General features: G+C 38.7%; 1 protein-coding gene across 11 annotated transcripts in view; it reads left to right on the forward strand.

Moving 5' to 3' along the window:
* Nucleotides 1-15: 15 nt before the first annotated feature.
* Nucleotides 16-16,116, forward strand: part of MPHOSPH9 (M-phase phosphoprotein 9) — a 59,414-nt gene continuing 43,313 nt past the window's right edge. For 4 of the 11 annotated variants that reach the window (XM_034639261.1, XM_034639270.1, XM_034639263.1 and 1 more), the window contains exons 1-6: nucleotides 137-266; nucleotides 2,479-2,743; nucleotides 5,202-5,355; nucleotides 10,443-10,532; nucleotides 10,737-11,257; nucleotides 12,354-12,477. In XM_034639261.1, the coding sequence (XP_034495152.1) occupies nucleotides 2,637-2,743; nucleotides 5,202-5,355; nucleotides 10,443-10,532; nucleotides 10,737-11,257; nucleotides 12,354-12,477 (996 nt within the window). In that variant the 5' untranslated portion in view covers nucleotides 137-266; nucleotides 2,479-2,636. Of the gene's footprint in view, nucleotides 267-2,478; nucleotides 2,744-5,201; nucleotides 5,356-10,442; nucleotides 10,533-10,736; nucleotides 11,258-12,353; nucleotides 12,478-16,116 lie in introns of those variants that run through there. The other 7 variants (XM_019800821.2, XM_034639265.1, XM_034639262.1 and 4 more) reach the window with 7 other exon arrangements.

Here is a 16,116-nt window from a genome sequence, read left to right on the forward strand (position 1 = left end):
AAACAGCCAATCGCAGGCAAGGTGTCGGGCGCGCGCACGCTCCCTCGAGTTTAACGGTCGCGAGAGGCCGCTCGCCCGACCCTGACATCGACTGTGGGAGCAGCGGCCAGGTAAGCGGTCGCCGGCCTGCGGGCAGCCGTCGGCCGCGGGGGGCAAGGTGAACGAGGCTTGGAAGACGCGGCCTTAGCAGAAGCCCAAGTTTGCTGATGGATTTAGGGCGGGGGAGGACGACGACCAGACGATGCAACGCCCACCGTATCCCTCCGGTGTGTGGGGGCTTCGCCCGTGGCCGTGTGTCTTTTCTAGACTCAGTGCCCTTGAGTGACACCCGCGCGGCCCAATCGCAGAGCGCCTCTTCCCCAGGGGCGGGGGGTTTGTGGGATTTTTCTTCTCTCTCTCTCTCTTTTTTTAAAAAACCATCTTCCTTGGTTTACTTTGGGAATCACGATCGTAGTTGTTGAAGTGGCGGCTTTTCCTTCCGCCTCTTTGCTGCCTCCAGTTTAGGCGGCTGCATTCGGTGGTTCTCCCACCTCGTCCCACTTTGACCCGAGAGCCACCACCGGCAATTGAGGTCTGGCTTTGAGGGCGAGGATGTCGGGATCTTGGCCTCAAACCTCTGGAATCCTCTTCCTTACCCCACGGACTCCCGGCAAAGCGCAGCGCCGGGTTACTTTTATAGTATCGGCAGTCTCCGATCTGGTCTTTTTTTTTTTTTTCTCCTCCCCCAGCGATCTTTTCTTTTCTTTTTCCTTTTTTACTAGGGGTCGTGGGGACCAAGAGCGTGACATTTCGTTACCGGCAAATATAAAAATGGCTCTCTGCTTATATCCATTGTCCATCGAGTTTTGTTTTATAGTGTGTGTGTGTGTGTGTGTGTGTAATTTTTTGCATTTATGTCGGGGGTTTCTCCCCCCCTTCCTTCATTCCCTCCCCTCAAACCTCCCCCCTCCCCCGGGGAAGCATCTTTGCATCTCAGGTGGTTTTTCCATCTGCATCTTCTGCGTCCGGATTACCTCGGGCGGGTGAGAAATAATAGATGGGGCTGCAGATCCACGTCCCTGGAGAGCTTGTGTTTTCCCGGTAGAAGAGCAGGGTGATTTGAATCCAGCTATTTCGTTGCCATTTGGAAGGTGCAGCCCTAGACTTTTTCAATACCGCATTTGTGGTTGGCGATGGGCTGAGCCCCTGGGGAGAAATCCATTTAGGTAGGTTCTGTTACCCTTGGCTTTCACAAAACCTTCCCCCCCCCCCAAAGGAAATGGTTCCTGTAGGAGCTGCTGTTTTTTAAGGTTGTGCTTTATGAAACCAGGCCTAGGAAGTGGGAACCTGGTGGAACCAGAATAGTAGATAATTTTCCTCTCTTTGCACTCCTTAAACTTTGTATCTTGTAAGCAGCATAGATTTTTAAAAATTTTCTTCTTCTCTTGCCCCTTCATTTAAAAAAAAGAATACATAATTCCCAAAGAAGGAATCATGGTGATTGATTTGTTATAGCCAGTTTGTCTCTGTAAACCTAGCATCAGTTAATCTGCATCAATTAATCAGTTATTTTTAGTTGACCAGACAAATAGTTTGTTTTTAAACAAGTAAAACATGTATAGAGTAGTAAAGGTTATGGTAGCGCAAAATGCTTTTCTTCCACCCCTACCTTCCAACCAGTGGAGAAACAACCATTTAATTGGCTGTGTTTAATACCAAATTAAATACTAAGTAGTTCTAATTTATCTATTCGAAGTATAAATCAAGTATGAATCCTTGGTAGAACTTATTAAACAAATGAACAAAGCATGTAAGGATTCCAGTTGTTACATAGTAGAATTGTGTCTAGAACCTTGATAATTAAACATATAAAATTCTGAAATACTACCTGGAAAAGATGATGCTACTTTTTGCAAATCACCCTTACTGTAGATTTTTTGAGAGATAATTCACATATCATTAAATGTCTCCTTTTAAAGTGTATAATTCATAGGTTTTTAGTATATTCACAGATGGGTTGTGCAGCCATCACCACTATGTAATTCTGGAACTTTTCATCACCCCAAAAAGACACTCCATACCCATTTTTGGTCACTGCTGTTGTCTTCTTCCCCCAACTTCTGGCAACCATAAATCTACTTTCTGTCTCGAGATTTGCCTATTCTAGATTTTTCACATAAATGGAATCATTCACTATGTGATCTTTTACTGAGCTTCTTTTGCTTAAACATAATATTTCAGTGTTTATCCACATTGTAGTATGTGTCAGTATTTTATGCCTTTTTATGGCTGAGAAATATTCCATTATATGTATATACCACATTTGTTTATTCATCCGTTGATGGACACATGGGTTGTTTCTGCATTGTGACTATTGTAAGTAATGTTGCTCTTCTTAATGTAGACTTGTATAAACGGATCAAGGCTTCCAAAGTAGTGAAAAGACAGTTGCTAGGTTTAGTGGCTTTTTATAGTATTTTTTCCTCCATTCATTTTCAGACTCTCTTGGGAGCTTAGGATATTTCACAGTTCTGAATGTTAGCAACTGAAAATGCCTGTAGACGATGAAGCATCTGAAGATGACTCGGATTCAGTTTCTTCAAACACTGAAAGAACCTACATTTTCAAATAAGAGAGTATAATGATTTCTGTACACTATGGAAGATTTTGATTTGGTGAAACCCTTACGAAAAACTTCATCTTCTATAGAATCTGATATAAAAAATTCTTCCCATTCTTTTGGACTGAACTTAAATACTAATAGGTAAGAATGGGATAGATAGATTTATTTTAATGTAACAACAAATCAAAATAAGCTTATTTGCATAGTTTATCCAAGTAGTGGCATAATTATTTGTTAGCATCTAAATAACAACGACAGCCCTAGATCAGGAACTGTTCAGGGATTAGTTACGAATAGTTTCAGCCTTTTCCTGTTTTTCATTTCTCCCACAGGTAATGTACTTTTGCATGGGGAACATTGTGAAAAAGAACTTGTTTTCCTTTTTTTTTTTTTTTTTTTTTTTTAAGATTTTATTTATTAGAGAGAGAGAGAGAGCACAAGCAGGGGGAGAGGGAGAAGCAGGCTCCTTGCTGAGCAGGGAACCTGATGTGGGGTTCTATTCCAGGACTCTGGGATCATGACCTGAGCTGGAGGCAGATGCTTAGCCGATTCAGCCACCCAGGTGCCCCAAAGCATCATTTTTTAAAAAAGATTTTATTTATTTATTTGAGAGAGAGAGAACGCAAATGTGAGCGAGGGGAGGCGCAGAAGGAGAGGGAGAAACAGACTTCCGCTGAGTAGGGAGCCCCCAGGACCCTGGGATCATGACCCAAGCTGAAGGTAGACGCTTAACTGACTGAGCCATCCAGGCGCTCCCTCTTTACACTTTTTAAAATTTCTGGTAGATTACAAGCATGTCTTTAAAATTTAGTTGCCTAAATATTGTTTCTACATTTTTAAATTAACAGTACAAATAATGTTTAATATTTCAGAACTACCTACCAATCTGGGAAGTAGGAATGAAAGTTGAATGCTAGGAAGTAAGCAAAAAAAAACCAGACCCTGAGTGGACAAAAATAGATATTCTCCAACAATGCATTTTATGCATTTTCTTTTTAAACTATCCGGTGTTTGGTTTGTTTTTAATCAGAGCCTGTTTGTTCTCATTTGTACATAACCTGACAAACACGATTATTTGATTTCTAAATTTCTAGTAGCTTAGAAATGGCAAAGAGGCAAAGCCCATTAGAAAGGAGACCAGCTATAACAAGCAGGTACAATGAAGCAAAAATAGCAGTCTGGTGCCTACTGGTAAAGGGTCAAAGGTCTTTAAACACACTAGATCTTGAAGAAACTGTGTGCTGATAGATCTTGAAGAGATTGTGTATAACAAATAAATTCATTAATTCTTTAAAAAGTTAGTTCATTCTCTGCCCTCCTCAGGAGGAATTTAAGGCAGCTTACAAGAACATATAAAATGAGAAGAGAGCAAGGTGAAAGGGGGGGATGTGTGTGGGGAAATGGTCCAGGAGTGATGTCCACCTTCGTAATCTGTACCCACACACTGAAAGTTCTTTCCTGTATCACTTGGTGGCCCCTTTGAAGAAATCCCTTTTAGAACATAATTTGCCTGGGGAAACCTAAACATGCCCTCCCTTTTTTAAAAAAAGATTTTATTTAAAAAAATTTTTAAATGTCATCTCTGCCCCCACCGTGGGGCTCGAACTCACCACCCCAAGATCAAGAGTCATGTGCTCCAATGACTGAGCCAGCCAGGCACCCCCTAAATGTGCCCTTCTAATGAAGATTATGTAATTGAACTTGGCTCCCTTTTCATTGTGACTGGCAGTTAAATCTGTCAAATTTAGACTCGATTGTTACACAACTGTGTAACCCCTTATGGACAACATGTATATTCTTCTTTACCTTGAGTTTTATTAATCTTTCTCTGATTCTACTTGTTACTATTTTTCTGTTATTTTCATCAGTGTCGTTGTTGGTTTTTTTTTTTAATGAACTCTGTGAAACAATGTAGGGTATCAACACATAAATGAAAATGACCTCTTAGACTGGAATTTAAACAAAGTTTATTGTCCTTAATTATGCTTTGTGTTTTTATAAAGCAAATCTGAAATAACTTCTCTCAAGTTTGGGAAGGCAGTCCTCCTGGAAAGAACCAGTGCTATTTTACACAATGAATAGGCTAAATAAGTCCTGAATATTTGCTGCTAATTTCCTTGGCACAACTTTTAATTCAACGATGGTGCAAAGATAAGCACCAGCTTATCACACCAAATTAGGGGGATCCAATGAACAAGACTTGACTGCAATTCTGGGCAGTGGAGAAAGAAACCCCGCCACAAAAAAAGGGCTGTTCTTATAGTAGAGCAAAATAATCCTCTGGAATGGCTTAGATTGGAGAAGCTGGACCTTTTTCTTATTGTATAGCAGAAACTTTTATTTTCTGCTGGTGCTTTGGAGTGTTCTCTCACTTCTGGAGAAGGTCTTTCTGTTGGGTTCTTTAAAAAAAAAAAGTGCTGTCTTTTTACGGCTATTTTCCTTTTGTGGACAAACGTGATCAGATTTTCAACAAACGAGGTGCCATTAAGAAGGATTAAATATCAGTGGTTTTGTACTGCTCTGCTAAACTTGAACTGCTGAATTATTCAACACTTTGGTAGAATGAAGAAAACCATTTGAATTATTTATGTTTCAACAGAAGTAGTCCCCACCTTAGTACAAATGGGGTATCCTCTTTCTCAGGGAAGACCAGACCATCTGTAATTCAAGGTACAGTTGAAGTCCTAACCTCTTTAATGCAAGAGCTACAAAACAGTGGAAGGACTGATTCGGAACTTTGGAAAAACTGTGAGGTATCTAGTTTTGTTTTATTTGTGGAATTTTAAGAAATATAGTTTTAAATGTGCCTCTACTAAACTCTAAATTACTAGAAATTTATATCCTAAAGAGCATGATTCTTACTGCTAGAGTATAGTGGTCAAATACAGTAATTGAGGAACAACATTGAACAAATACGAAAAAGATGATCAAGACTATGTTTGAACAAATACTAATGATTAGACACACTCATTAATATTTTACATGTCAGCTAAGATACTAGCTTTGGTCAGAGAAGTGAGAATTCCAAAATTATTAATATTGTTACTAATTCTAATGCTTTAAGTAACTCATACAGAATTGTTACCATTTTGAAAGACCTAAATCCTCTTTGAAATATTTTGAATGCTCTTCTCATAGGTTAAGACTTCTGTTTAGTAATGCCTTATCACATATAGGTGTGGTACATTGAATTGTACTGATTTTTCGGAATTGTGGTTCTTTCTTTGGTCCATAGATTAAACTGTGATATAAAAATTTAGCGGTTAAAAGAATACATATGTGTAAATTTTGTTTCACACAATAATGCCCAAGTCTTGATTTTCCAAGGCTGATTTGGTAATGCTTTATAGAAATGTATAAAACATTATTATTATTAAATTCTTTAGGGAACAGATTTTATTTTAAATGTTTATCATACTTTAAAAACCATTATTTGTGTTATTTTCAAAATGTATAATAAGTAGAATGAAAGAATACCTGGTTTAAGGATTCAGCAGCCACCCCTAAGTGTAATTATTTGTATCCATTATCCATAATCATTGAAGTTAGAAAAAGGAGTATTATTACAAACTTTAAGAAAATTGAGTTTTAAGTTTTTATAATTTTTATGTTTTTTCCATATAATAATCAGTATATGCTAATACAAGAGACCTATAAAATGATACAATTAAAAATGGAATGTTTTGTGAAATGTTTACTTCAGTATACTTATTCATTAGCTTATGAACCTGAATTAGAATGCTTTTAAAAAAAAATAGGGCATTGCTCTTCTGGCAAATTCATGTTTCATTAGAAATTGTTACTTTTAATACTTTGAAATCAGCATCTTAGAATCAGAATATATTTATGAATTTAAGATACAGATTTTTATAAGCCAGCATACCAGCCAGCTACTTACACCTTGACATTTGAGCCAGTTTCTTTATACCCTTTCTCCTTCATCTGTGGTATATATAACATTATTATTTTTATTATGTTTAATATTAATTGGCTACTTAATTTTTGTAATGTAGACATGTAATTGTTCAGTAAATAGTTTCTTAAGGTATTTCTTACTTTGACAGAATATGAAATATCCTTCTTGTCATTTCAGTAAACTCTTTCCAGTTTATTAGTGTGTTTTGTAGCATACCAAACCAAAATCCTCTGATGTTTTAGTGTGTAGCGTTTTAGGAAGAATGGGAGGGGTAAGGATTGTGCAAGTCTTATTCCTGACTCTTTTCCCTGAATTTCATGTTGTCGTCTTTTTTTGGAATAGAAGCATTTGCTTGATTTCTACCATTTGTAAGGGATTAACATAGATTAAACCCTTTCGTGGAGCTCAGAGCTCTGGAGATCTGATTTCTTTAGAATTTCTTTCTAAACCTCTTTCCTGAAATTCTGAAGTTTATCATTGCTTGAACTTGAGAAGGTTATGTATTTTGATTAATAGAAAATAATGTTTAACACATTTACATAGAAATACTTTAATACATTCTTAAATACTTGCTGTTGGTAATATTTTTTGATGGTAAATTTTTAAAGCACATTATTAGCTAATTTGTTTTAATTCACTATTTTTGCATTTTAACTATTTCGCGCTACTGATTATGTATAGCAAAGTAATGGTTATATGATAATAGTTATAAGTGTACAATTTATTGAGTGTCTGTTTGCCAAGCAGCATACCAGACACTTTTTGTCAGTGGCGCTCAACCTTATTAGACCCATAGCCCTCATTTTATAATTTTACAATTAATTTACTAATTTACATTTTACAGTTACATTTTACCATGTTTAAAGTAAATCAACTTATATTATCCTGAAATGAAGCTCACAGATACATCCTGCCTGTACCTACGGTAAAAACAGTCATCCTCTTAACTGTGATAAGAAGGAAGAACAAAAGTTACTTTCATGAAATCAGTGCTCAGGCGCTTCCACGTTAGAAGACACAGCGAAGCACAGTCTGGTGTTGATATGCAGCCTCACTGTGAAGGCAGCAGCTGCGGACACGGGCAGATACAACCGTGTTGTACCTATGACCCAGCACTGCATTTGGGGACATGATTTTCTGAAATAGTGACCAATTTCTGATCAAGTTCTGAAACAAAATTAACATCTTGTAGTTGGATTCCTGGACAATTTGGTGATTTGAAAGCTATGCAAAATATATGGTATTTTTATAATATAAAATGGACACAGGACAGTTTTTCATTGTTGGGGACCATACTGTGATTTGCATCGCTGGGCCCACTGAGTGCTGGTAGTGCCCTCGCTATCTTTGTGACAGCCGTGACCTCACAGTTTTTCAAAATATAGTTCCCCCATTGAGATCACTGCTTCACATGCATCATATTTGAATTTAAAATTTAATCTTCCCAGCCACCTATGAGGTGTTACTCTTCCCATTTTATAAATTCATGAGAAGCACAAATGAAATTTACTTGTTGAGGACCACACAGGTTGTTAGTGGAGAGCTGGGAGTCAGGCCTAAGATGTCAAAAGCCAATGGGATATTTATGAGGCCAAACTATAGAAACCCCTTTCAGGCTAATAGCATCAAAAACTGTGTGCAGGGGAAAGCTTTAATTAGATGCCCAAGTCCTCCAAAGGTATGTAAAATGCAGGTCATCTAATTTTAGAAATGAATAACAGTTATTAATAATTATGTTAATAATATTATTTGCTGCATTATAGTGTTCTCAAATATGTTTTTTGAAAATTAAAATACAGAATCTGACTAGGAAGAACAAAATCTCCACCAATTTATATCCTGAGTAAGCTCTGTTAATTCATATCTTAAATAAGAAAATGATAATAAGGATGTGATTAACATTAAGTGTGTCACATAATATAAAGCCATTTTTTGTTGTTGTTGTTGTTATGTATGTTATTCTATCGTTGTAATTTGGTTCTTTGTGACTAATAACTTTATCAGGTTAAAATAACACCTGAAGTATTTAAGTTAGTACAACTTAATAAAACTGTTGCCTGATTTCTTTTTTGTTTTAAGATACTTCATATTATAGATAAGTTGAGAAAATAAAGAACTGAATTTGATGTAGCCTATTTTATCCTGAAGTTAGTTGATTTAAAATTAATGCTTCCTATTAGTAGTGTTTTATTTCAATTTGAAGATTTCCTTTTCCAATCCTGAGAGGTTTTACTTCTTTGCTTTAATACTGTTATATAGCTTTCAGTTTAATTCTGTTCTGTTGTCGTTATTGAACTGACTTTAATCTGAAGAGCCTCTGGATTGTGTAGTCTGTAATACCAAGAAAAAAATCAGCTTGAAATTCACATTTTTTTTTCAAGTAAACTCTACGCCCAATGTGGGGCTCACGCTCACGACCCCAAGATCAAGAGTTGCATATTCCACTGACTGAGCCAGCCAGGTGCCCCTGAAGTTCACATTTTTATACACTCACTTAGACTGTATATTGAGTGCCCACTCTTTTCTTGGCACTGTGTCCTAGGTTTTGGAGACAGACAGGGTAACCAAATGAACAAACGAGATGCTCTCTGGTTGTGGTGAAGGCTATGAAGACAATACACAGGGTGACGTTTAGAGAGAGAGCCACTGTGGGATGGTTTGGGAAACTGAGAAGGTGGCAGTTAAGCTGGAATTGCAAGAAGGGGCAGAAGCCATGGTAAGAGCTAGAGATTGAGCTTTCCAGGTAGGGGGTACAGTGAGGACAAAGCTTTTGAGGTGGAAGACAGTTTTGGCGTGTTCAGGGAAAAGGTAGAGCCAGTGAGGTTGGTGTGCACGAGTGAGGGGTAGAGAGGGATGAGATCAAGTTGGGAGCAGTGCATGGGCCAGATCACTCGGGGCCCTGTAAGGAACACGGGGGTGGGAAGATAATTGAACGGTTTTTAACAGGGAAGCTTTTTCATGGTAGCTACTTATTGTACATTATTGCGTAGAGTCTATTACTGAGCGAACATCAGCCTTGAGACTGAATTTAGCCTCTGGACATCTCCCGGCCCCCACTCCGCCTTGTTTTGTAGGCTGGTCATAAGAGTACTGACTCCTCTTGGGAGTCAGGATGATGAGGACCTAAAAGTGACTGAAGGGAGGGCTAAGCCAGTTCGATGGGTTTTCAGAGTGAGTTTTTCATTCCTCTCTCAGCTGTAATGCTGTCAAACCCTTCGGTGTCTGACTTGAAAAAGGTTCTTTTTTGTTTTGTTTACCTAAATTGCAAGTAAATTAGGGGTTTAAATCTTGTAATACCAAATTATTTCTTGTTTAAGATGTGGGATTCTTTTTTCTAAGAATTGTTTAGAAAATCATTAGCTATTACAAGGAAAGGAAGAAAAATTTAAGACAAATATAAAGTACAACTGCCAATTCTTGATGAATCAGAAATGATAGCAGATGACATCAAATTAAAATGTCATTTGAAAAATAAGATTTACTCAGACCTTCAAGTTTACCCAGACTACAGATTACATAAGAAAGGGGTGACCATTCCTGTGCCTTTGTGTTTTTGTATTTAATGTAGCTTTATAGCTATTTAATTCCGTTTATACATTTTACATTAAAAATTTATTTATTTTTTTTTTTAAGATTTTTTTTAAATTTCTTTATTCGACAGAGATAGAGACAGCCAGCGAGAGAGGGAACACAAGCAGGGGGAGTGGGAGAGGAAGAAGCAGGCTCATAGAGGAAGAGCCTGATGTGGGGCTCGATCCCATAACGCCGGGATCACGCCCTGAGCTGAAGGCAGACGCTTAACTGCTGTGCCACCCAGGCGCCCCTAAAAATATATTTTAAAAAGGTCCTTTCCCACTGGAGGAATTTTTCTGTGAATATTACGTGAAAAAGTATGTTTAACTAAAATATTCTATAATTTATTAGACCAGGTGGTTACAACTCTTCAATTTGGTGGAAAAACAATGCGAACAACAGATAATTGCCCAGCAGGAGCAGTTCCACAACCAAATTCAAGTAAGTTGTCATTTATATTGATTCTTCTTTTTATGTTGTAAGGTTTGCAAGAAGAAGCAGTTAATACTTTATATCAGTTTTTTGAACAAAAAGCAGATTCTCTTTAGAGTAATAACTCATATTTTTAAGCAATATTTTCATAGTATTTATGAAAATGTAATGTTTCACATGCTTTCTTACCCAGATCTATAACTTTATTTTCAGCGAATACAGGAGGAGATAAAAAACTTAGTCAAGTTACAGACCAGTAATACTTCCTGGGCTCCCTCCGATAGTTCTTTAAGCAAACCATTATCTTCAGAAAGTCAAATGGGTTTTTTTTCTGAAAACAGTGAGAGAAATGAACCTATTATCAGTTATCCTAAGTCTACAGAACCCGAAATGCAGCAAGAAACGTCCACGTCACAACCAGACTGCAATGTGGATAGTAGCTCAGTGAGCAGTGGGTATGGTACCTTTTGTGTCTCCGAATTAAATACCTACAAATCTAAGGACCCTCAGGAGTTCATGGAGCACACAGAAGTTTCTGAAGGACAGTTTGGAGAGCCTTTGGGGCAGACGGAGTCACTTGTAGATGGTGTAAAAAACAAGAGTTTTCATATACATACCACTGAAGAGTTTTGTGCATCTTTAAAGGAAGATATTTCCATTTTTCCTGGTGAATTTGAACACCATTTTCTTGACGAAAATAAGATTTCAGAAGTATACGGTGGAAAAACAAATAGGTAAGTAGAATTTCTCTATCATTTGAAGGGAGGTTTGCTTGTTTATTACATTTAGAATCTAGTAAAGCAAGCTCCTTTTGGAGTGTAATAAAATGAGGTGTATTTGAACACTCGGCAGCTTTACCAGAGTCTTGTATTTATTGCCTGTGGCAAATGGAAATCATATGATATATTACCAACATCTGACTTTCTTCCCATTTGCAATGTTGTAAGGCTAATAACGTCCTCAGGTGGGAGGCCTTGCCAGAAAAATACCTTTTATATTTTCTGGTCACTATAGACTTGCTGAAAATTAGAGTGTGGGACTGTATCAACAGTGGAGTTTTGTCACATATGTGCATATAATTTGAAACCAAAAATCATGCACAAGTACATTCAATTTAATGCCTTTTTTTTTTTAAAGATTTATTTATTTATTTATTAGACAGAGAGAGACAGCCAGCGAGAGAGGGAACACAAGCAGGGGGAGTGGGAGAGGAAAAAGCAGGCTCCTAGTGGAGGAGCCTGATGTGGGGCTCGATCCTGGAGTGCCGGGATCACACCCTGAGCCGAAGGCAGACGCTTAACGACTGCGCCACCCAGGCACCCCAATTTAATGCTTTTTATATAAGGAAGTTTTGCAAGTTTAATGACAACTATGGCTGGATGTTTGTAAAGCAAATAATCATTTAAAATTATGTCACTTATCCTAAATGTTCAGTTTCGTATCTCTAAAATGTGTCCTGTAAAATAAGTGTTCAGCTCTAGCAACACAGATCTTGTGTACCTATAAGTATAATTACTAGTCCTTGTAAATAGAGAAGGTTTTGCTGCAGAGACATATTGAGTATTTGAATGGGCCACTGTGATCAGGTTTGTTCTATTCTATGGCTACAGCTATATGTATTATTAATCACCGTTAGTTTTTTTGTTCACTTTGCCTTTGGTAATAAATTGTAAAAAGAAATTCAGGTGAGTCAATAAAAATCCATCTTTTCTCTCCTATTAGAAAAACAACTCAAAGCATTTTCCACTGACTAGTGTCTACTAATGTTTAGTTTTATGTGTGAAGGACAGCATCTAAAGAGAATAATTTTGGTTTTCTCTTTTTGAATAGTAAATCTATAACGTCATGGGCACAAAAGCTGAAGCAGAACCAACCAAAGAGAGCACTTACAGAAGAGGGGTGTTCAAAATCTACGCAAGGAAATGAGCAAGCCAAGAAATCACCAGTCGAGAAAGTAGGTGATAAGTCACTTTATTCTGGCGCACTTCAGCTACTAATAATTATGTGGAGGGTACCACATGCTCACCAGCATGAGTTTTTTGCCCTTTCTTTTGTAGTATTAATTTGTTCCATTGACCTGTCTTCCTTTGGGTGTCTCAAAGGACTGGAAACAATGATTTGCTCTAAGTATTGGTTCTTTAGTAGTCTGGAAATCAAAACTAAAGAGGAATAAAGTACTGTAAAAAGTGAAAACTATTTTGTAAAGGTCCTAATTCTCTTTATACTGCAACTGTTTACATTTAGCCAGAGAGTAATCCATTTAACTTTTTTTTAAGCCCTCAAATAATTTGTATTACCAGTAGGTTGTAAGTAGTAGTACTATATGTGTGAATGCTTCAAGACAACTCTGAATTTATAACCCAAATTGTGAGAGATTACATGTTTAAATTCTGTGTGGTCCTTTGGCTAATCTAGAAGCTGTTTTCATTACAGAGTTATAGATATTGAGTAAGTTTTAAACATCTTTGAAGCCCTTTTGGCTTAAATTATCGTAAAGTAACATTGTTTAGTATAATACATTGAAATTGCAAAATCCAGTCTCTGCAAACTTGATACCTTTAGAAATTGGCCACTTCTTGATCATCATAAACATGGTCTTTCCATCATCCTGTGAAAAAAATTAAATGGAAGTCATAAGAAGACAGTCCCTTGGCCTTCCTAAGGCACCGTTCTTTTTTCTTTCAGTAAATTTTCATTCTTCAGCCTGTGATACTAGGCTTCTCTGTATCACTGTTCTTGAACAAATTCGGTTTGTGTTCAGGAGGGAAGTGAGGGTTCAGAAAGCTACAGGAGCCACCAAGCCTCTAAGACCTGCAAGCTCCCGGTAGTGCTGCATTCATAGTACTGCTTTGAACCCATGTGCCACCAGGATGCTATATTCTTGTTTGGTGTGAGAACATGATAATATTTGGAGATGGGGTGAAGGTTGCTTTTTTCATTGGATTAGGTTGGCAGAAAAAGAAAATCAATCTTTCTTTCTTTTTCTCACTTTATTTATTTAGAGGAGAGAGAGAGGGAGAGAGCAGGGGGAGGGGAAGAAGCAGACTCCCTGCTGAGCAGGGAGTGCAGCGTGGGGCTTAATCGGGGGGCCCTGAGATCATGACCTGAGCTGAAGGCAGATGCTTAACCAACTGAGTCACCCAGGCACCCTTCCATTTATTACTTTAGAGAGAGAGCCAGAAAGAGCAAGTGCATGCACAGGTGCTCAAGTGCTGGGGGAGGGGCAGAGGCAAAGGGAGAGGGAGAGAATCTCAAGCAGACTCTGCTCTGAGCTCAGAGCCTGATGCGGGGCTTGATCCCAGGACTCTGAGGTCATGACCTCAGTCAAAACCAAGAGTTGGATGGTCAACCGACAGAGCCACCCAGGTGACCCTTTCCTTTTTTTTTTTTTTTTTTTTAAATGATGATATTTTTGGTAGTAAATCATTATGGGAAATTAAGTTTCTTTGGTAGTTGAGTTTTAAATGATTTTCATTTTTTTAAAAAATATTTTATTTATTTATTTGACAAAGAGAGAGACAGCCAGCGAGAGAGGGAACACAAGCAGGGGGAGTGGGTGAGGAAGAAGCAGGCTCCCAGTGGAGGAGCCTTATGCGGGGCTCGATCCCAGAACGGCGGGATCATGCCCTGGGCCGAAGGCAGACACTTAACGACTGAGCCACCCAGGCGCCCCTAAATGATTTTCAGATAATTGTAGTTGATGAATCCAAAGCCCCACACCTGAAATGCATTTGCTACCTGCATAATCCTGAATCAAATTGTGTGAATTCACCAAGTTGGAACTCTTTATTGCATCCTTTTCTTCTCCTGTTTTTTCTAGTTTCAGTCTAAATCAGGGAATCCTTGTGGTCAGAATTCTGTTGGGATCCAGTTTTCTCTTTCTACAATGGTAGTTTCTTTTGGGTACTAGCTATTTTGAAGCACATCTTTTTTTTTTTTTTTTTAAGATTTTTAAATTTATTTATTAGGAGAGAGAGACAGAACACAAGCAGGGGGAGTGGGAGAGGAAGAAGCAGGCTCCTAGTGGAGGAGCCTGATGTGGGGCTCGATCCCGGCACGCCAGGATCACGCCCTGAGCCAAAGGCAGACGCCTAGCGACTGCGCCACCCAGGCGCCCCTGAAGCACATCTTGAAATGGCTGTTGTTTAGCGTAAGGATTTCCCTTGGTCCTTTGTTGGAGACAGACTTGACGTTACCATTTCCCGGGCAGCAGGACCCGGGAGTGCTTTCTCGGATGGGTGACTCAACTCTTGCTGACATTAGTGAAGGTCCCTGTTCCAGGCATAGGGCAGCTTCTTGGGAAGGACTTTTCCTTGCTCCACACTTTTCTTTTTCATTAAAAGCGAGGCCTGGGGGCGCCTGGGTGGCTCAGTCGTTGAGGGTCTGCCTTCAGCTCAAGGCGTGATACCAGGGTTTTAGGATGGAGCCCCACATCGGACTCACTGCTCGGCTGGGAGCCTGCTTCTTCCTCTCCCACTCCCCCTGCTTGTGTTCCCTCTCTCGCTGTCTGTCTGTCTCTCTGTCAAATGAATAAATAAAATCTTAAAAAAAAAAAAAGGTGAGGCCTGGTATGCTCAGTAATGCAGCAGCAGCCGGACAAGGGGAGCCCCCCCCCCACTGTTGGGTCGGCTGAGTGCATTAAAGTTGGCACTGCCAGACTGGGAAGAGGACAAAATATTGTTACTTGGTATTTTTCATTTAGCCTTGTGCTGTCAGCTTTTTCTGGTGTGTTCAGTACTGAGACTTGACAGAAATTTGAATAGGTAGGGGTTTTAGAAGAGACAAAAGATGACCCAGGAGTTTCTCATTTGGTGAACAAGAAACAGAGTATTGCTTTAGGAGGCTGAGGTGAAAACGCCCTCTTTGGTAGGGAGAGTGCCGTCCCCTCAATGTCCTTGTACTTTTGCTGTGGGTCCACAGATGATTGTAAACAAATGCAACTTAAATACTTTTTAACAGGAATTAAAAGTTTGGTGATGGTGGAACTGGTAAGAAAAAATCTGATAAAAATACTCTTCTGTTTGCAAACAAGGATTTCTTGCGACAATGCCAGAGATACTGTGAGGAGTAGTTAGCTCAGAATTTTTCTTAGAATTGATGGTAAGTAAGCATTTCGAGCCTTTTCTGGGGTTAGTAACTAGTTGCCTAGATGTAAGACACAGTTTACTACTTGAAGTTCGTAGAGATTACTTAATGCGGTTTTCAGAGTTTGAATTATTGTACCTTTAATGATAACGATGAATTGTTAGGGCTTTCACATTAATTTTTATACTAAATGACTTTAATTCCAGGCACTTTGAATTTCTTTTGTATGTGGCTGGTAAATTACAAATACAGTTTCGCTCTGAACTCCTTAAGTAGCTCCAGTGGCCGGTGGTGTTCTTCCAGCTCCGCAGAACCAAGATCAACTTCTGTAAACACACAGGGAAAGAAAATCTGTCCCGGTTAAGTCCTGTCATTTTGCATTCTTGTAGTCACGGGGAAAACCAGGGCTGCTTCCTTCCTCATGAAGCCTCTGAGACTTTCTCTCCGCCAGGGTCTGACACCTGGCTCTCATTCCTGGGGTCAGCAGCTTGTGCCTAATGATTTTCAG

The sequence above is a fragment of the Ailuropoda melanoleuca genome, chromosome 12 (genome assembly GCF_002007445.2).
Source record: "Ailuropoda melanoleuca isolate Jingjing chromosome 12, ASM200744v2, whole genome shotgun sequence".
NCBI lineage: Eukaryota > Metazoa > Chordata > Mammalia > Carnivora > Ursidae > Ailuropoda > Ailuropoda melanoleuca.